At 45.9% G+C, this 21,096-nt stretch overlaps 1 protein-coding gene across 2 annotated transcripts in view; it reads left to right on the top strand.

Annotated features, from left to right (window-relative positions):
• The window catches only part of LOC8052207 (box A-binding factor), a 53,861-nt gene that overhangs the window by 22,734 nt on the left and 10,031 nt on the right, over positions 1–21,096 (top strand). For both annotated transcript variants that reach the window (XM_040500137.2, XM_029987080.4), the window contains 2 exons: positions 7,417–7,586; positions 12,833–12,958. In XM_040500137.2, the coding sequence (XP_040356071.1) occupies positions 7,417–7,586; positions 12,833–12,958 (296 nt within the window). The remainder of the gene's footprint in view (positions 1–7,416; positions 7,587–12,832; positions 12,959–21,096) is intronic.

Here is a 21,096-nt window from a genome sequence, read left to right as displayed (position 1 = left end):
AAGCCATTTTGAGTTCCGTATTAAAGTTCAATCTCAAAAATTTGCTTGCTCTCCAAGACATCGTGATTCCATCCTGGGAGTGCGCCAGGAGTACAAAAAAACGGTTCCGCGGTTATCAGCGCATAGCACGATTGAGCTGACTATCTTGGGCGTCTGGGTCCACACGGGCGCCGTATCGCTGGCTTCATATCTGGAGACTGCAGGGTACAGAATACGATATGCGTCCGCTCTACAGATAAGGAAACGGCATAGTCCACGTTGGGTGCTGGACCTCCTTTGTGCAAGATGTTCGGCGTGCGACTGACGCTCCAAGGTCCAAGTGCGTATTTTGAATTGATCGAGAACGCGCGCTCTAGATGTGTGCCGTGTAAACTCCAAAGTTGGCTCGTAATCCCACGCCAGCGTTGAACTCGGTTTATTTTCGAGGGGCGAGATCACCACTAGACCGTTGTAGACATCTCAACTGTCAAGTTGATTGGTTTAAATTAGGCGATTGTTCGATGATTAGGGTAACCATTACGATACCCATTACTAACCGTTACGGTAACCATTACGGTAACCATTACGGGTACTCGATGGGCGGCTTTTCTCTTCTCGTTTACAAAAATAGATTCAAAGGATGTTGTCATGGGATCTTGTTTCCTATTGATGGTTCTGTCGACTAGAAAGGAAGCCTAGGGGACACCAAAAGGGGGTCTCCTAGGTTCTTCTTGTTGGTGAATCCATCCGGCTCGGCAATACGTTCGAGTATCCATAACGGACCGAATTGAGAGTAGATTTAATTACGGGAAATACATTTTAGTAATAACGCTCAATATTAAGAACGACGCACAAATGTATTTCTAATTCATGTGTCTCGTATACCTATGTCATATGGTCCCAGGCCTGCCGTATTATATGTGAAACGAACAGACTTCTTTTCTTCCCCCCCCCCCCCCCCCTCGCCAAGGAAAAAGACCTACTAGATTTTTATTTTAAAGGAAAACTTTTTATCCGTTAGGTGCCCGGAAAATTCCAAGTTAATATATTTTAAAGAAATGGCGCCGAAAAACGTTGGCTAATTTCTTTTGACCAGTTGGTGTATCCACGGCCGCCATTTTGGCAGTAATGCCTAGTCTCCGACAGTGAATCTGTTATCCCTTTATCTTTGGGTGCGCAGGCATCTCGTAGAGTAAAGAAAAGCAGCGTAGGATATTGATTAAAGAGAAAACGTATAGGCTCGGAGAAGAAAGATGGTCGATTGCAATCTTCAGTGCACCGTGCTATATATTATTCTCGCGTTATCGCTAACACGAAGCGCAGTTTCTGATTCCCAATTATGGAAAGCACGGCAGGGCACCCAGACGCTTTTGTCGGTTTTGATGATATCCTCTTCTCAGACTTTGTTCTGCACTGTTCCAAGTTGTTGGTCTCCGCGGTACGAGTGGAGGGTTCAAGTCCGCAGAAGGCTGCAGCCTGACTGGACAGATCCGGGAGCGGCGCTCAAGATTCCGATTTCGATAGCTTTGTGTTCTCTGCGTTACAAGTGCAAGGGGAACGCACTTCGATCAAATGCACTCGGACTGCCATTTGTACGATTGTACTTTGATAGGAAGAAGTACGAAAAGACGCTTTATCTTGTCTTTGATTTAATATACCGAGGTAGAATCAGAACCTAGAGGCTCCAGCTATTGCCGCTATCAAACATTGCCTCTCTTGCTTTTGTGTGGAAACGCAAGAAAAACTTAAAACAATAGGCGGAAGTAATAATGAACGGAAGTGAACGAACTCCGAAAAAAAAATGCATTTGAAAACTCGGAATACAACTGAAAAAAGCACATATACATATATATATATATATATATATATATATATATATATATATATATATATATATATATATATATATATATATATAGATAGATAGGTATATAGATAGATAGGTATATAGATATATATATATATATAAAATGTATGCTTTTTTCAGTTGTATTCTCAGTTTTCAAATGCATTTTTTTTTTCAGAGTTCGTTCACTTCCATGGTTAACTGAGACGACAATTCGTTGATTATTACTTCCGCCTATTGTTTTAAGATTTTCTTACGTTTCCACACAAAAGCACACACAAATATATATATATATATATATATATATATATATATACATATATGTGTGTGTGTGTGTTGTGTGTATGTTGTGTGGGTGTGTTGTGCGTGTGTCGTGTGGGTGTGTGTGTGTGTTGTGCGTGCGTGCGTATTTTGTGTGTGCGTGTCTTGTGTGTGTGTGTGTTGTGCGTGCGTGCGTGCGGTGGTGGGTGGGTGGTGCTTTTTTAAGCTTAACAGATTTGTTTAAAGAAAGCTGTGAAAGCTACACTTATGCGGCTTGTTCAGGTGAGTTATACGGCCAAGGAGACATGATATATGGGGCTAATCACAACGATCAGTCGGCTAATTAATAAAATTGGTTAATTAACTTTTTAATTAGTGCAAATAGTATTATGGTGCCAGTTAGAAATTTGCTGAGCGTCGTCCAAAACTCTAAATCAGTAATATTTTTTTAAAGACAGCGCCTGAGAAGCGCAGCAGTGCGCTAAAGTTACCACTCGTGGCGCAGGTACAAGACGGGGGCAGGATAAGAGACGGAAAAATCGCGCGGGCGCCTTACCACAACCGATATAGCTTCGAACCTGCTCCACGAGTGGAAGTTTTAGTGCACTACTTCGCTTCTCACGTGCTGAAAGTCTTTCTGAAAATTACCGATTTAGTAGTTTTCGATAACGCTCAGCAACTTTCTGATTTTAACCATATATCTAATTTTACAAATTAAAAAGTTTATTAACAAATTTTAATTTTTTTAGCCAACTGATCGTTATGGTTAGCCCCATATACCATGTCCCTCTGGTCGTATAACTGGTCGTATAAAGCGATACTAAACATAGTAGACTCAAAAGAAAGTCCGCAATTTAGGTCACAGTTGTTCGCGGAGGCATCTCCGGGAATATTTACAAATTATTGCTAGCAAAGTACAAACCACATCCAGGAAGAAGTCTCAAATTTTTGAAAGAAAACCGTTAAGGGTACTCCGTTATTACGTGAAAGTGAGAAGGCGATTCGAAAGAAAGCTGAATAATTTGAAAAGTTAAGAAACGAAATACAAACAGAAAACAAAATAAAAGGTGTTATAATTATGACTACCGTAATATACCGACAGTAATAACCCACTCCTATTTTTGGCTTGATTTGCCATTTTTCTCTTAAACACCGAAAGGTAGCCCACTGCAAGTAATCGTACTGTTCGGATTAATGATGGCCTCGGCGTAAATGTGTTTAGTTAGCGATGGTGGTATATAAGTAGGGTGTTTACTTTCCGGTGTTTATTTGTGAGAAAAATCGGCGGATGTTTTTCGGTGTTTATTTTCAAAACACCGGTGTATTTCGGTGGAACGTCTCACGGCGAGGCTAAAATCGGTGATTATCGGTGAAAAGAAGCGATTGATCACAGATAGAGGGTTCCAATTTTATTCACATAGTTCATACACTTCTTCTCTAGGAAGCAACTATTTCTCACACTTGGTTATTATAGCAGATGCAAGCATTATAGTATATGCAAGCATACATGCCTTGCGTGTAGATTCTTGCATCTACACGCAAGGAACGTGCTGCCGTCATGGCAGCACGTTCCTTGCGGTTCGCAACCCGCAATTATGAAAACGCACGCTCCTGTACGACACGGACTTTGGCAGTGTCTTCCAGGAACCACAGCAACCTCTGAATACATGGCTTGCACCGACATGACTTGGCCAGACACAATGAGGAAAAGGCACGTGAGAGCCTACCCTCTACTGCGTTCACTTTTCCACAAAAGGGGGCCATGGGAGACACAATAGGGGAAAGGCGTATGAGAGCTTAGCTTCCACTGCGTTAACTAGACGTTTTTGACCCCCAGAAAGGAGGGCGGACTGACGCCACCTGCAAGCCATGTATAAACACTGGAAGAATGCAGGATCCACGAGATAACACGCTTGACGAACCTCTACGGGGAAAGGGTTTCGCTAGGTCGGAAACTAGCAACGACCGGTGTTTTTCGGTTTTAACCAGGGCGGAAATATCCGACCACCGGTGTTTTTTAACCGATTTTATATTTTCGTCACCGACGGATGTTTATCGGTGTTTTTCGGTTAAAACCGGAAAATGCTCACCCTATATATAAGTGAGCGTTGATGACGTAAAAGTAGCATCTTTGCTTCGTTGCCCCACGCCGCGATAACAAGTTTTGCAGGGACACATGATTTTAAATTTTTTTTTTCAACTTTTCTTGATTGCACACCGAAAGTTAGACCACTCCTAATTTTCACCCGATTTTCTTTTGATTTTAGGTGGTCTATCTCTCGCTAAATTACTAATACCTCGGGGATTGGTGGGTGAAGTATCAACGCAAAGAAATGGACTGATTTGGTCCTGACGTTTACTTGTCAACGGCAAATAGGCTGTTATTTCTAAAATCCCAGCTTGTACGTAGCAAGGACCGGTTGTTTTCTGTCGTACGTAATGCAAAGGAACTAAAAACGAGCCATGGTCACTCAAAACCCATTAAAACCCAGCGCTCCGTTTGTACACTTCGTCTTCTTGTCCTCTGTTTTTTTTTGTTTGTTTTGTTTTTTGCACTGTCTTACTTTTCCCATCAAAACGTATTTTTCCGAAAATGGCATAGTACAAATGTTGCCGTTCTTTGCGACTTTCTTTTGCTCGAGAGATGCACCTAATGAACTAGACTGTTTGTGTTTTTTCCAAGCACCAGACGACACACTGATATACATTAGCGGTCATTTGTCCATGTGCTTAAAATGTGCTCGATTCATAAATCTTTTGTTTGCGTTGGACACAACGGGCTCATAACGCGAGAGCGAAGATTGATCACCTGCTTACGGAAGCAATACCTACTGCATGTTCTCTTATTTTACGTTGATATTAATTTTATATACGAATTATCGAGCGTTGTGTTCTATCTCTGGAAATGGGTGACGAAAGAATCCATTTCGTGAATCGTGGCGACGTTCTCTAAAAAGATAAATAATAATATTAAAATCGCAAGCACTTCTTTTTCTTTTTTTGGTTTAGTGAAGCATGTCTTGAAGCAGACGTTCATTTTTGAGGGTCCTCGTCATCGAGGCTCCAATTTCAAAAGGAACAAATCACTGAGACGGAAGTGAAAACTGTCGCAAGCAGACGACAGTTCCAAGTTAGTAGCGTACGAAAGAGAAAGCTTTAAACTAAAAATTATAAAAAGATGGAACGGGGAAGGCGGGAGAGGGGAGGGAAATGGGGGGAGGGGGGGACGGACGAGTACCGAAATTCAAACCGGCGGTCGAACGGGACTGGTGTAGTGTATTTCACGCGCCCATAGTGCACGCCTGGTTTGCTTCAAGAGCTGCTTGAGCTCTTTTTATGAAGTTTGTCCGAAGCAGTCCCCAAGCGAGTTGTGCCGCTGTCGACACACTCTGGTTTGACGTCTTTATTTCTGCGCTCCGACTGCCGTCTATGAAATTTCCTTCGGAGCCGTAAGGGGACACGAACTGCATTTCGGATCCTCCGGTTTCGTTTTTACTGAATAACTTGCGTGTCTTTAGTTTATTTACTTTGGGCAAGTATCATCCCTTCGGAAAGAAACTGCGTGAGACTGCTCATGCACGTGGATGGTCAAGGTTTGAAGTTAAAACTGAACAAGTCCAATCAGAAGCCGTATAAATAATCAGAATCTCCCAATGGGCTAATTACAAAGTAGAGAAGCTGAATACTTCACGAATTACCACAATGTTTGAAAACATTCCACTCGGGTTGTTTCTGGTCATAGCTGATATGCTGTTATTCGATAAAATCTGACAGCATCGACATATCATAAAACACAGTGAAAGCTGGACCTGTCAATATAAAGAAACATAGCCATGTGGATTCTCATTAATTGCTGGTCGATATGTGAAGCCAGCTAAAGAAAGCAAAAAGCCAAGGCGACTTTGGTAATGCACTACTGCAGGTGAGAGAATTCAAGCACGTGTATTTGACCCGGCTGCTTGGTAGTTCTCGGCACGACCTGGATCGAGGTTAGCTAGCCAATACAGAGAGCACGTGCTCAAATCGGTTCATATGGACGTTCAAGGTCTGCTTGAACTTTGTCCAGCTCGAACATGATATGGGTGTAATCATCTGCTAAAGCTAAATTTAGTCCACAAGTATACATACAATATGTTGCCACAATGACAAACATTACCTCAAATCAGCAAAGGCACTGACTGACAGATTTGGCAATGCGTTTTGAACCGAAGCTTCACATAGAAGCACCGTAAAGAGACTTTCCTATTTCGTGCGTGCTTCGTTACATCTGCATTTGTTGTTTCTGTGCATGCGAGAACTGCACGTGTAGTGCGTGTTGCGTGCAAACTTGTCGCTCGTAAACAATATACGCTATTTAGGATGCTGCTAAGGTCGACAACGCCTGATTCTTTTAGGGTGTTCACGAGCACTCGAAGGGTGTTTCTGTCCCTGGGCAAGGCTGATTTACACCCTTGAGTCACACCGCTTATACATTATACAAAAGACAGGGTGTTCAACGCAGACATGATGACAGACCTATGCGCGACCTTGAGCACGTTGGAAGTAGGTTTGTTTTATACATGCTTCGTCTATTAGCGGCGAGATGTTTTGGTGGCGCCCTCCTATGGTTCCCTCTCGTGACGTCATTACCTTGCGAGCAACAAGTTTGATGGTATTTGTAATTCGCATGCTGGAAGCTCGAAATCATCGCACTCTCAAAGCAATACTGCCAACACCGCCAAAATTAAAGTTCTTACATTCCTCTTATTTCTGTCGATGAGAAAACCTTTGCGGACGTCATAGTCAGCATTCGGCCAATCCTGGAAGGCCGACCACAGCGACGCTTTCGATCGCTCACGTCGACAATAGAAACGGCCTTTTGTATGAGCAACGTGAGAGGACCGTCATACAAGATGCACACCTCGGACAGTGTCTGCCGTCTTCTGGTGTGATGGATCAGCTGAGCGACCGCGGCTTTAAGGGTGTAAAAAAAAAAAAAAAAACAGTTCGTGTGTAGGCTTGAATTTTCTACGCCCCAGAATGTCCGAGTTCAATGCAAGCAACCTCGCCAGAGTGCAGGGACCCCAAGGTACCCTGACCCGCGTCGGGTCGGAATCTCCGCCTCCGAAGGCACTCCGTCTAGCACGACAGCCGTTATGCCGAGTCAGCCGCCGCCGGCGCGAATTCTCGCTTGCCGCCGCAGCGACTGCGAAATGCGATACTCCGCCAACGAGCCTTTCCGATGTCTACTCCTAATTGATGGATGTCCTCGTTTGAACTCTTTCGTGTTCTGCTTGTTTTTCTAAAGTGTGTTTCCCTCTGGTTTTCTTTTCCATGTTGTCCCGCTACAGCGGACCTGGAGTACTTTGGCGGCGAGGGCCGGGAGTGCGTCAACTGCGGCGCCATTTCGACGCCGTTATGGCGCCGCGACGGCACGGGCCACTACCTCTGCAACGCCTGCGGCCTCTACAACAAGATGAACGGCGCCCACAGGCCCATCATCAAGACTCCCAGGAGACTGGTGAGTCGGGGGAAATGGAATCTTGGGCCTCCCGGGAATGGATGAATGTGCGACATCCGAAAAAAAATGTTTTGTTTTTTTAATTGGTTTTGAAGACCCCATGGACCTCACTGGCTCGCGTTAGTCTTACCATAACAAGCAAGCGCATACGAGAGTGAGAAAGAGAGAGTATCAATAACGCTCTCTTCCATGGTTTGTGACGCTCCCCTATGACTGACATTATTCGCGACTCCAACTAACTATGGGCGACCTGAGCGATCGAAAGTGTCGCTGTGGTCGGCCTGCCACGATTGGCCGAATGCTGATAATGACGTCAGCAAAGGTTTTCTCATCGACGGAATTAAGAGGAATGTACGAATTTCAATTTTGACGGTGTTGGCAAAGTTGGTTTCAGAGTGCTATGATTTCAAGCTTCCACCATGCTCATTACAAACACCATCGAACTTGTTGTTCGCAAGGTCATGGCGTCTCGAGAGGGAACCACACGACGGCGCCACCGTAACATCTCGCCGCTAATAGGTGGCGCCACTAATTTTCCAGAATGGCGGTTATAGTGAGGGTCGGAGATGCGTGCCGCTGTTGGACCTGTCTAGTGTGCTGGCTTCACTGAGCGACACAAATTATTTCTGGTAATACGAGGAAGCTGGGGTGTAAAGAGCGCAGGTCACCTCTTTACCCCGAAAACAAGAACGGTGTTTAGCGTAATATTTACGCTAGGGTGAGCGTTTTAATTCTGGAGCGAAACCGAAACTAACCTCTATTTTGGATTTAATTTATCGATATAGGTCTTAATTTTGGATTTTTTTTTTAGAACTCAAGATGTGACATCGTAATTATTTAGTTAGAGAAGTTGTTCGCGGAAACTTTATTTGGGACATACATGTTCAATCCAGGCTGATATTTGTAGTTGTTGTAAAAAATCGGTGCTGATATTCGTGCGTTCTCGCAGCCTTTTCTCGCTCAGATGATTGTCATGGGAAGTAATGAACTACGGTCCTTTTAATGGGTTTTTGGGTATTCAGTTCCCAGTACAAGGATAAGAGAAAATTCTCCTTTTTACAATATGTCTACAAAACGTATAAATAAATAAACGCGGTTCTCATTGCAACAACCCAAAGACGGAATCCGTGTCAGATAGCTGGTGTCTGTGTGTGTGTTTTTATAGCAACGCGTGAGGCATAGGACTTTATATTACATCCAGCGTTTGACTGTTTGTCTATCTTAATAACGATGTCAGTTTTTCATATACTAAAAAGAAAACAAAATCATACCTTCCTGGAAAAACTATTATGGTTAAATGTCGTATTATCGTGATCTTGGCGTTAATTGGGGGCATACATTGCCGCGATATGTATTAATAATAATAATATTAAAATTCAGATATTTTAATACGTAATTTTTCAAGCTCTAATATAATTTGTTGGTTATAATATAATTTCAAACGCGCGAACAAATATGACAATCAAAAGTGTGCTAATTCTCATCACTAGTGCCAATTGCAGCATTTTTAACTACCAATTAGTAAAATAAAAATTGTCTAAAATCAATGAAAACATTCTAGCTAATGTGAGAAACCCATGTAAAATTACATCAATTGTGGGTAAAGTATATTTTGCTATCAAAGTCGCGACTTTTGACAATCGGCAAAACGTCCGAAATCGCCGCCAATATCCTTCCAAACCAAATGCCGCACCCCCCCCCCCCCCCCCCCCCCACACACACACACACACACACAAAAAAAAAAAAAAATTTTTTAATTATTAATCTTTTTATAACATTTAGTTACTTTCTTACTTTCATTTTTACGTTCCGTCGTTTTGCCAATCTCAGCCTTTTCAGTTCGAAGGAACGCCTACCTGCTTGCACGTCTGCTCACCGCAGCACGTTTCGTTGGCGTTGAAAGCCGGTGAAACAGTAGTGAGTTTTAGTACTGCGTCTACGAGCGAATGCAAGCGCTGTGTGTTTGTGTTAACTTTGCGTGTTTCACACTGCGCGTGCGCGAAGCATGAAATTGCGTCTTATAATGGTACGTTTACACTTGCGGATTCGCCAGTGAATCCGCCCAGCTTTTGCCGCTGGGGCGAAACGCTGGGCGGAAAACGCGGCGGCGAGCCGTATAGGTCCGGGACCTATTTCTGCCGCCGAACGAGGCGTTTCGCTGACCGGAAGTGACATTCTTGTGCAGCGCGACGCTGCCTACGTCATGAGTACGCGTTCTTCTGGAAGCAGCAACGGCCCGGGAGAGACAGCCGAGGTGGGAACTCTCGCGCCTTCTCCTCATATTTGACGGGATGTTACGAGAACAGATACCGCCGCCGCCGCCGCTCGAAGGAAATAGATGTAAACGCAACCCGGTCGTCGCCGCCGCCGCCGGGAGCGGATCCGCTCCCGCGGCAGCGGATTTCTTCTCAGGTGTAAACGTATCATTAGATGGCACATGGCGATGAGGCGCACGCACGACGTGGGGCACGCAACTCTAACGCAAACGCACAGCGCTTTCGTTTGCTTTTATTCTCAATACTAAAACTCTCCAGTGAGGTACAATCCCATACCGGCTACTGCACTACGTTGGGACAGTGAAGCGTGTTGTTTGCATTCCGAAACGACATTTCGCGAGCCATGATCGCGAGCAGTTCCGCCGTGCCCGCTGAGCAGGAGAATTGGGGGACCCTTATTAGAGCGCTTCCCGTTTCCGCCGCCGGAGGGCGAGCGTCGAGCTGGAGACGCGAATTGTTTGTTGCAGATTAAGATAAACAGAGCAAGCCCCTCCTAAAAAGCCCTCCACACTTTCCACTTTAGCAAAGCGAACTCTAAAGAGAAGGTGACTGCCAGAGAAGGAGACCACCGATCTTGACGAGCCGTTTTTCTTTGAGGAGCTTGCCCTGCTTTCCCTAATCTGCAACAGGTCGTATCTCCCATGGTTTGACGTCATAACGAAGGTGACCAATTGTGCCCTTCTCTCACCCTCCCCCCTTCCCTTTCTGAAATTATGAGTCAAATTTTGAGGTTTTTACATTCCATACCCACTAAAATGCGTCTGGCAGGCCCCAGTTGGGGCCGATGGTTAATTTCGATCACGTAAGGATCTTTTGACGTGCAACCGAAATCTCGACCACACGGTGTCTTCTCCGCATAAGCCTCCGCCAGATAGCGGTCACCTCGGCCGCCCTTCTGCGCTGTGTAAGAACGGTAACTATGTGTTATATGTTACCTTAAGAAGGTCTTAATAAGATCTACGTAAAGATATTATTTACCTGAATAATATTCAAAGGAATGCCCGCTTTACGGGCATTTTATACGTCACTATGCCCGCTTTACGGGCATAATGACGTATTCTCGCAAACTTAGTTTGCGAGATTACGTCATTGCTTTTTTATCTGTGTCATCTGGCAAGCCTGTGCTCGATTCCAGCAGAATAAACAATTTCTTTTTTTTTTTTTTCACAGATAGGGAGGGTTTTAATACAGGTCTCGTTCAACAAAGTGACGGTAATGTTGCATTATGAAGAAAAAAACGTATTCAGAGCGAGTAACATTGTATGCACTATGGAGCGACCATACCACTCTTCTTGTATGTTTTTTAGTTTAATGCTGGAAAAACATTTCCATTCATTTTGGAATAAAAGAACAAGCCAAAAATTTTCTTTAAATTGAAGAAAAACGAAAAAGTCCCTCTTCATATAAATGGTGATCGTCCACATACTTATGTGAGTGCGACACCGCAAAACATAGTCGTCATCGGTGCTCCGAAGGGGATTTGAGGAAAATGACTTTTCACTGGGGTAAAACCCTTGCATGGGCGTTTGCACAAGCGGGCTGCAGGGTGTCGGCACTTTACGTTTATCATGGCGCGTCTCTCAACGCGAAAGCCAAGGGGCAGGCGGGGAGCTCACGATTTGTCCAAACAATCGCCGACGATGCAAGAGACACTCGTAATCCGAACCCAGAGCGAGCACAAGCCGTTTCTTTATTCCTCGGGACCTAGCGTTGACGGATGATGTGTGATCTCCCACGCCCGAAAATATTGCCGAGTCCTTTCTTTTGTTGCTGTTAATGAAAACGGCTTGCCGCACCCTGAATTCTCACGAAGACGGTGCTCTAAAGAGAGAACTTTTCCGGAACCCCGCGCCTACCCCATCGACGTCACTGCGCAAGTGACCCGGAAGACGATGTACGAGTTGAGAGGCGGCAAAAACCTGGATCTTTTTCATTTTTTAAAATAAAAAACTAAGGTATCCAGGCAAAATCTGTTTTCTGTAGTTCACTTCAGAAGTGTCAGGCATCAACTTCCACAATAATTTAAGCAAAGCCCTGAAATTGTTGCACAGCTCCTTTAATACGATTTTAGACCCGTCATTCGCCGAGTTTCCTCCGTAGGTTGCAGCGTTTGGCTCTCCCAAATGGTTTGCGGTGAAGAAAACACAAAGGTATTTGTAGAGTGTATTTTCACCCTAAAAATGCCAGCGTGTTTACACTTTCTCTTGGAACTTTATGTAACAAATTCATTGCGTTACATGTCGATGCGCATCCAGGAACTGATAAAGTCGTGAAAAAAATTAGCGTAAAAAAACAACGTAATTTGCGTTGGATCCCTGAGCGTAAAGTTCAGCTTGCTTCTTGTGCGCATCGTGGTTACGGGCTCGGACTGTTCTTCTGAGTCGCGACACTCACAGAACACGCTAAGTGTATTAGTATTTTTAGAGCGCAGTTTTTAGGCGCCCGTTTCCGGCTTGAGCGGCGTCGCCGTCGGCGTAACCGCGCGGTGTGTTATGGTTAAATTTCCCCGCAAAATTTAGCGGAAAATTTCCCCGCTAAATCTAGCGGAAAATTTTCCCCTAATGGAAGGCGAGCAGGAGAGGAGGAGGGACATAGCCTCCTCTCCGTACCTTCCCCTCCTCCTCCTCAAGAGCTGCGCTCTAATTCGGCGTTCCAGGGAGTTGTAAGCGGCTTTCATTTTATATCTTATCGAATATGGTATTCAGTTTAACAAATTGAATGCCAAAGACTCCCCAACAGCGAGCGAGATTAGAAGCCAATACAATCTTAATTGAAAATGGTATGCAATTTATTAAAATGACTTCATATGACCCCACTAACGTCTAATATTGGAAACCTATTACAACTTTGTTTCCAGTTTATCTAGTGAAGTGTTTTTTTTTTTCATTCTTAGTGTGCGGGGGATTTGCATGTTATATTCTATGTCGCGTATTGCACCGATTAAGGCGCACATTTTCTTTTCCTTTTCAGTCGGCGTCGCGTCGCGTGGGCCTTACGTGCTCCAACTGTGAAACGAGCACCACTTCCCTGTGGAGGAGGAACAATGTCGGGGAGCCCGTGTGCAACGCCTGTGGGCTCTACTTCCGACTACACGGGGTGAGTGGCGCCGCCTAGGGCTCTCAAGTACAGGCAAGGAGACGCGATTAAGCTATCTAGCCTACCGTTTGACTTGCTGATGTAAACGGATGCTGAACCGAAAGTTCGGTTTCCCCAATATAAGGCCACAGAAACGTTGAGCGGGAAGCTGCCAACTCCAGAACATTGCTCGTAGATCGATATCTCGAACGGATGACCGTATTTTTGGAAAAGAGGGGCGCGATCAAGGCGAGGACGACGACGTCACGGTCCTCCTGGAACAGTTGTGAGTGAGGGGAAGCGGCCTCGCTTCTCTCCTCCTCGCTTCGGTTCACCAGCTTGACGGGACGAAACGAAGGAGAGAGGGAACGAGAATCGGCGACGTCTCGGCCTCGTCGGCCTGTTCAATCGCGCACTTATTTAAAAAAATAAAGCTCACCCGTTAGAAATATCGCCGTATGAGTGATGTCTTTGGGTTTTGCAGCGTCCCACCTATCGCTCCAGTGTTTTTTTGTGAGCTCCAAATTTCGGTTCAGTATCCCATCAGAGGGTACTGCGAACGATTATCGTCGTTCGAAGAGTAGGGGTAGAAAAGACCAAATGCCTTCTAAACTTACCTTCGGGAAAACTTGACAGACCAAAGGTGACTTGTAATAAAAACAAACTCGGAACGTCCCAACTTAACAAGATTTACGCTTGTTTATGGTGTCAGCTGAACATGAAGGAATTCGCTAGAAGAGAGACAGGAAAGGCAAACGCACCGCTGGTGTTCTTTTTTCTTTATATGTATATATATATATATATATATATGTGTGTGTGCGTGTGTGTGTGTGTGTGTGTGTGTGTCTACGTCTACGTCTACGTGTTCCTTTGCGCTCAGCTTGCGCCAGAAATACGCAATGAACCCACTAGGCTCAGCTTAAGGTCGTGGCGCGTTTTACCCACAAAGCACATAATGTTCCAATTGTGTCGATACTTGAAAAATTAAGCTAGCTTGTAACACTTTATAATTATGGGAACTGGAAACTGGTGTTTTAATATTGATAAACAGTTCGATGAAATCGACAATCAGAAGCGGAAAGAACAAGAACATGTTTCAAACAGTTAGTCAATCGACGCAATGGGATTCCAAAGGACCAGCAGTGCGTACAATTAAGAAAGAAGTAGTCGTATTTTAGTGGATTCTATTTAACAAACATGGAACGTTGTAGTCGTGCTGACTAGCGGTCATGGCCGACACCGCTATTATTTCGTGTGCGTTAAAGGCAATTTTAATTCTTATTACGTGTACTCCAGCCAACTGGGCGTTCCGGTGGGGCGCGACCACACGAAATGCCCATTTTTATTACTATTATGAGGAAGTCAATGGCATAGGCACGCGGGTAATCAGAAAAAAACTGGTACGGAGGTATTCGTTTGCTTCTATCTTGAAGAAATTGAAGGGGCAAGATGCATCGCACTTCACATCATGCACGCAGGGCCTGTCAATTACTTCCAAATACTATGAGTACATCTCCGCCATCCTCACTTCGCGTGCCGACGTGAGGCAAGCACTGCCGCACAAGTTATGCAACAACTTTACCCCCCTGAGCGACATTGTCACATAACACGCCCACGCAGGCTCTCCTACAAAACCAGAGCGACCGGGCGCAACTCGCATATATGCAGCAACATCGACGCGAGACTGACAGTCAGCGGGCGTTATCGCGATGGGCGAATTGCCGCGAACCTTGGCTCCTGGGTCTCGCCCGGCAACCCCCTGGCCACCCCGCGATAACCCGAACCGTCAAGAGTTTGATCATAACCGCATGCCGACTCCGGCGTCGACGCCACCACCGCTCTGACGCCAGCTAAGGCCACGCAGTGTTGGGTGTCCGTCTCCAGAAGTCGGCGAGGAGGACGATTCCTTCCTCGGAGACGGTCCCAGAAAGCGGGCGAAGACGCGAGGCATCGAGAGGCCAAAGAAGCCGTCCCGGCGGCGGCACGCGCACGGCCACCGGCCAGCCAGTGCTGAACGGACGGCGAGCAGTCCGTCGGCGCGGGACCTCCTTGTAACTCGAGGATGGCGCGCGTAGAGGAGAGGCCACCCCTGGCCCCATCCCGGCGGCGCGAGTGGGCCCGCTAATAGGGCAGATAACGCGCGTCTATTATCAAGAGGCGTGCTATGTTGTTTTATATCAAAAAGGGGGCCGGCCTGCCGGAATGGACGCCGCGGCGCGCTCGGTTCTTCCCCGGGGCCGCTATCTCCGGGCTCGGCTTACAAGTGGCCTGGGGTGTCGCGCGTGGCTGGACTTGTTGACGGGGGCTCGGGTTCGGCTCACCCGCTGTTCGGGAGCGTTCCTAACCGCCTTCTCTTAGCGGTGCTCCGCTCGTGGGGAAGGAGACAATAGAGTTTTCGTAGATCGCGTTTTCAGGACACGCTATTTGTAGCGGAAGATTGCGTAACGAATCCAATCTACAAGCCGTGCGTTCGCTCGCTCTGCCGAAAACAAGCTGGACAAAGTCCTCTCTCTCTGCGGGTAAAAACTGAGGGAGAGAAGGAGACAAAAACGTGCGGGGACATCAGAATGCCGAGAATGACATCAGAATGCTGGTTGGAGTGAATAGTGGATAGACTCAAAGCTAGCTGCCCTAGTGTCCACTGTCCACTGCACTCGTCGTACGCGGAACGCAGGCGTCCGGCGTGGGCCGCTAGCTTTAGGTCTACCCACTAATTCTTCCAATCAGAGCTCGGCGTTCTGACGTTCCCGCTCGCTCTCGTCTTCTCGTCTCCATCAGGCTCTCTCCCTGCATAGTTCGATCTAGTCAGTCAAGTAAGCAGCCTCGAATACTGGCAGTCAGAGCTGAACTCCCTCGGTGGTTCGAACGAGTCAATGGACCACTTTCTGACGGAACCGCCAATTCTTTAACATGCATGTGTGGTTATTGTGACATTGAGGATGTATATATATATATTTTTTTATATCTCGAGTTATTAAGGCATTGTGAACAATTTTAAACAACTGTTCGCGGCGTCTGTGCACTTTGGTCAGTTTCCTCTGAAATTGTGGCGCTCACTCCAGTGATGAACGTCTGTAAATTATTCTAGACACATCAATGACCCTCTCTAGCGTTAATGTCTACTCGTCTTTCTTTGGTATTGAGCTCTTAGCTTTGATGAACGGTGCTTTGCTGCCGGTTTAAATCACGCTAGCTCTTTTTTTTTTTCATTTTCCCAGTTATTGTGGGCTGTCGGATGCGGGCACTGTAAAGTGTTGCACCGCCTCCTTAACATTAAGGCGCCCTTACCATCACATCCTCAGATCACGTCAATCTTTAGCGAGTCCTCTGTGTGCATATGCACCCACAAAAAAAAAAAAAGGAAAATCGGCTAGATGATCTTTTGTTGCCTGATTTTGGGATAAGTGTAGAAAAACAAGCACTCGTCTTTGGCGACCCTTTGCAAAAAGACACCTTCACTTGGAAATGGGCCGCTTATGACATTGAATTACAGGCTGTTGAAAACGACAAGGTCGAGCTGACAGAGGCGCCTGGTAACATATTGGGCACTTAGACCATTTGAATGAAAGTCCGAAACGGGAGCTCGTCGTTGTTCTCAAAAGGCATAGAATGGACACAAGAGCCCAAATAGCTGGAGAATCGGTATCAGAAAACACATTTCTTCGTCACAGACAAGTTTCCAAAAGTGCGCCGTAAAATTATGAATGTCTCTGGGTATTCGTATATATGTTACCTGGTCGCTAAACGATCAGGGGAAGCTGACAGATAGGGAACGCTTTTTGTGTTCCTGAATCCAAAGTCTTAGTTTCAATATCAAATTGCCGCTGGAACTCACCCCCCTGCACATGGTGTTACAACATGGCAAATTCTATTATGCAGTCAATAGCGGGTATTGCTAGTGCTTAAATTCAAAATCGGACAAACTTTTACCAAATTGAAATAAAAGTTACACTTTTAATAACATTTAAGGTCAGGGCGGGCTGTTCACAAAAGCGGCTGAGAGCCCAATGCTCCGCGTAGCTTTGAGTTTCAGTTTCGCTGAAAGCGAGAAAACAAATTACCAAACAAACAACCAAACAAAACAATAAAAAAATTTAAGAGTCTTCCGGTTGCAGAGAGCAACGGGCGTCAGGATCTCGTGATCATGCGGCTGTTTTTGCCAAGCGTCATTCGGCCAACCAGCGCACACCGGATCCGCGAACCTTTCGCAAACATGTCGTCTCCAGTTCGGCGGTCGCCGCTGGTCAGCGGCACGCCGGACACGGGAGACGTGGGGAGGGCACGGCAACTGTGCCTCGACGTTTGCTCTCGACTGATAACAGCCCAAACATTTCCTTCCGAGAAGAAACAGAATCCGGACACCCGGCTGGCATGTACCCCTCCAGACCTACGAGACATATGGCTTAAAATTTTGTGGTTCCCCGATAATCAGAGAGGTGGGACATGGTTGCTGGCATGACAAAATTTGTTATCGCTTTGTTGGAAAAAGGTTAACAGGAGTTCAAAAGGAAGTGTACTATAGCTGAACATTATTCCGCTCACATTTGATGCTTTCAGTGTGGAGTCGATGAAGTTTTTAAATTAAAATGATGATGATGATCATCATCATAATCATCATACCGTACCGTAACTGTATTTTTTTTTTAATTCGGCAGTGCCGAAGTGGGGTTTGTACTCAGTCAAAATACAAAAGTATGGGAACAAAAATTCACCTCACTTTTTATGCGTTCTTCGCCACCGATCCCTCAGCTTCCTCTGAAAGCTTAGGTGCGCTATGCAGCGTCCCACTACGACCATTGCAAGCACGCGTGTGCATTTTTGGGCATCATGAAAAGGCGCCATGGCACACCGCTTGTGTGGAACCCATTACAAATGAACATAGAGCTCCATGTTCAACACGTGGCTAGAAATTCGTCGAGAGCGCCGATTGGCCAGCGCCGCATTTGACCTTGGAGCTGACCATGCAAGCAATAGTGGCGGTCAAAGATGTCGTCAACTTTCTCGCCAGGTGTCCACCTTAGAGCCCCGGGACCAACGTCCGGACATGCGTGTAGCTAAGGTTCGCAGTACGCATTCTGACAGACTTGCATTTGGCTTTTCTCGCACCAAGAAGGAACGGTGCCACGAAGATGTTTGTGGCACGGTTCTATCGTGCTGGGTGCGCGCCATAAATCCTCTGCGATCATTGCCAAAGTCCACTGTTCATTACTGGCTTACCCGAGCCAATGCGCTCCAACACTTAACTGTAGTTACGCTTAGCCACAGTTACCTCACTGTACTTTTGGACAACGTTCTGTGGCTATGCAGTCAAAACGCATGTTCTTCTTGTTGCTGTTGTTCTTGAGTTGTTGGCGCATTTCCCGAGGAGGGGGTTGACCAAGGTTTAGTTTTATATAAAAAAGAACACAGAGAGACTGATCTTTTATATATAAACATTTCACCTTGAGACTAAATGGCCCGACCATCGTACGCACTTGGATGCTACAATATCCTGGATAGTTAAACGTAAAGCGTATTGAGCAAAGAAAAGTCTTACCAAACAAAAGGTAGTTCCCAATATTGAGAGGAATAGCCAGCACTGAGAATGGTTGCACCATATAACGTTGGCGCTGGCACATAAATTGGAGGGAAGATAAAAAGTAGTGCTCAATAGTTTCACGAGTTTTGCTGTATGGGCAAAGCCGGGATGTAGCCGAAAAGCCAATTGAGGTCCAGATCGTACATAGCATGCGTGTCAGTGCTTCCCCACACTGTCGGGACTTAACAGCAATCAGTTTTCCGGGAGTATTTTAGACGCCCGTAATCAGGCATGGTGTATGAAATTTCATTTTGGTCGTGTGTGAAAAATCGTATCGGCAATAGCGCGCACTTAACACAAATTGGAGATGGGAGAGCGTCAAGAACAGTCCAACGAAGATTGTGCCCCAGCGGCCTCATTTTCAGGTATTCCAATGTGGCTGGGTACCCAACTTGAATGTACGTCTGTAATGTGCGTCTGTACAAGAACATGAAAATTTGCATGCGCACTGTTCACTACTTTTGAATGGTGAAGCGTAACTGCAGTACACTTCACTACGTTTGCTGCACCATATAAACTTTCCGACATCCATTTCAGACGTGAAGAGTGCGCGCACGCAGTTCTGGTGGGCACTCAAGATGTGCAAGCGCACGTGCGCCTAGCTTTGACTGCTTAAGGGGAGACGCGGGTCTTAAAATGTTCAAAAAACGCGAAATTTCGCGTTTTTCAAAATTCACCTATTTGGATTAATTGTAGTCTAAGGTACCTGCCTGCAAAGTTTCAATGTCGAATTCAATGTCTAAGCATGAAAAAAATGATATTTACGATGTCCCCGCAGCGCCCTGGCACAGCGAGTTCAATGAAAACAAGTGGAACTTCGCGCCCCGCGCGTTTCGCGATCGCTCGTCGGATCGCGGCCATCTTGGTCTTGTTGGAAAGCCGCTTATTTTCCCCACGTCCCCATGCCATTCGTTATCGCGACAACATCGGGGAACGTCCGCATTCCGCGGGTTTCAAAGGCCCCAATTGCAATCGCTCATTGGCCGGCTAGCAAGGTGCCCGTACGTCAGAGCACGCGCGGTGCCTAGCGCCCCTGCTATTGGCCTAAACGCGCCCCTCCGCTCTTTTTCTCCTTTCCTCCTTTCCGTTCCCGCGCTGGCGAGAGGTGCGTCGTCTGCTCCTGGGCCCGTCTCCGCCCGTCTCCTTAGGCCTGTCTGCTTTGTTTCCTCCGTGGTCGAGCGCACGTTTTAGTTCCCGTTTGCGCGCTTGCGTTGAACATTGTTGGTTTGTTTTCCTACGAAGTCGCGCGTGTTTTCTTTTGTTTCGCTTCGAGTTCTCGAGATGCCGGACGACGCTCGGTTGAAATCGAGCACGCGGCAAGCGTTCGGAAGGAAGAGGAAGCGACCGTGGAACAAAAAGCCGAAGCTGTCTGCTGCAAGTGCGCCACCGCGATCGGCACCGCCGGATGCCTTGGATCTTCCGCAAACATCAGCCGGAGACATCGCGAATCCATACAGCAGCGGCAGTTTGTCGAGCTTTGCGAGCGCGGTTCGTGTTGACACCGCATACTACTTCACGGCCGAGCAGGCGCAACGAGTCGCACGATCGGACGAATGCAAGCGTGCGCTATCGGAAAAGTCGGCGACCCAGCGCAAATTCGACCTTCTCGGCGTCACCACAGGAGGCCAGACGCGCGACGCTGGGACACAGTTCATTGTAGTGGGCATGAAAGCTCTCCAAGCATGGAGAAGGACAATCTGCGTTTGCGTAAGGCCAACGCTGCCCACCAGAGCAGCAGCAATGCAAAGCAGAGGTTCTCCAGGCAACACCAAACTGGAACAGCTGGGGACTACAGTCCTGGACGGCTGTGAGGGGCTCCCCTTTCAAGTGCTACACGAACAAAGGCCCTTTTCAGGGCCAAACAAAATCTGCTTTCGGAGCGTGCAACCCTTGGTGCCTCCTCCCGTTGTCCCTTATAGAGTCTACTCATACTTTTATAACTAGATTTTACATTGCAGACATTATTTCTCAGTTTTATATTATTTTTTAAAGGTTCTTGTGAACAGATTGCAGAATTTTTCATCTGAATTTGTTCAGATAGAACTATGCTTCATATTGCTGAACATTATTACATGGGATCCCTTACTGAATTTTATGCAATGAGTGCCAAAACTTCAACTGCAATTTTCTCAGCTTCGCATTTTTCGTCTACATGCCTAGCCTTACGGTTGTTTTGATGAGATTATTCTTCAAGGATTTCTATAAACCTTATACCGTTGAATTCAGAAAGAAGTGAACTGAAGGGTGATGCTATTTTTGTATGACAGTATGGGCCCGAAATTTTATTATTAGTGATAATGTGACCTCGTTAGGCTTTGTAAATAGTGTACTTGACCTAATTAGACTAGTTTTATACAATGATCTATTTTTACAAAAATATAAATAGCATCATCTTGCATGACAGGTCTTTAGCTACAAATCCATATCACTTATGCAAAAAAATTTGTATTAGAAAGTTCCTTAATGAGTCGTAAGAAATGACCTAATTAGGTTTCATTATTTTCTTCGTAACTCAAAAAGTAATTGAGATATTGCAGAACTAATTAAATATTTGAAAAGAGGAAGCCAAAACACATATACA

This window comes from Ixodes scapularis, unplaced genomic scaffold (assembly GCF_016920785.2).
Source record: "Ixodes scapularis isolate PalLabHiFi unplaced genomic scaffold, ASM1692078v2 PGA_scaffold2__306_contigs__length_199485367, whole genome shotgun sequence".
Lineage (NCBI taxonomy): Eukaryota > Metazoa > Arthropoda > Arachnida > Ixodida > Ixodidae > Ixodes > Ixodes scapularis.
The sequence above is the reverse complement of the archived record's forward strand: the minus strand, read 5'-3'. Positions and strand labels throughout refer to the sequence as shown.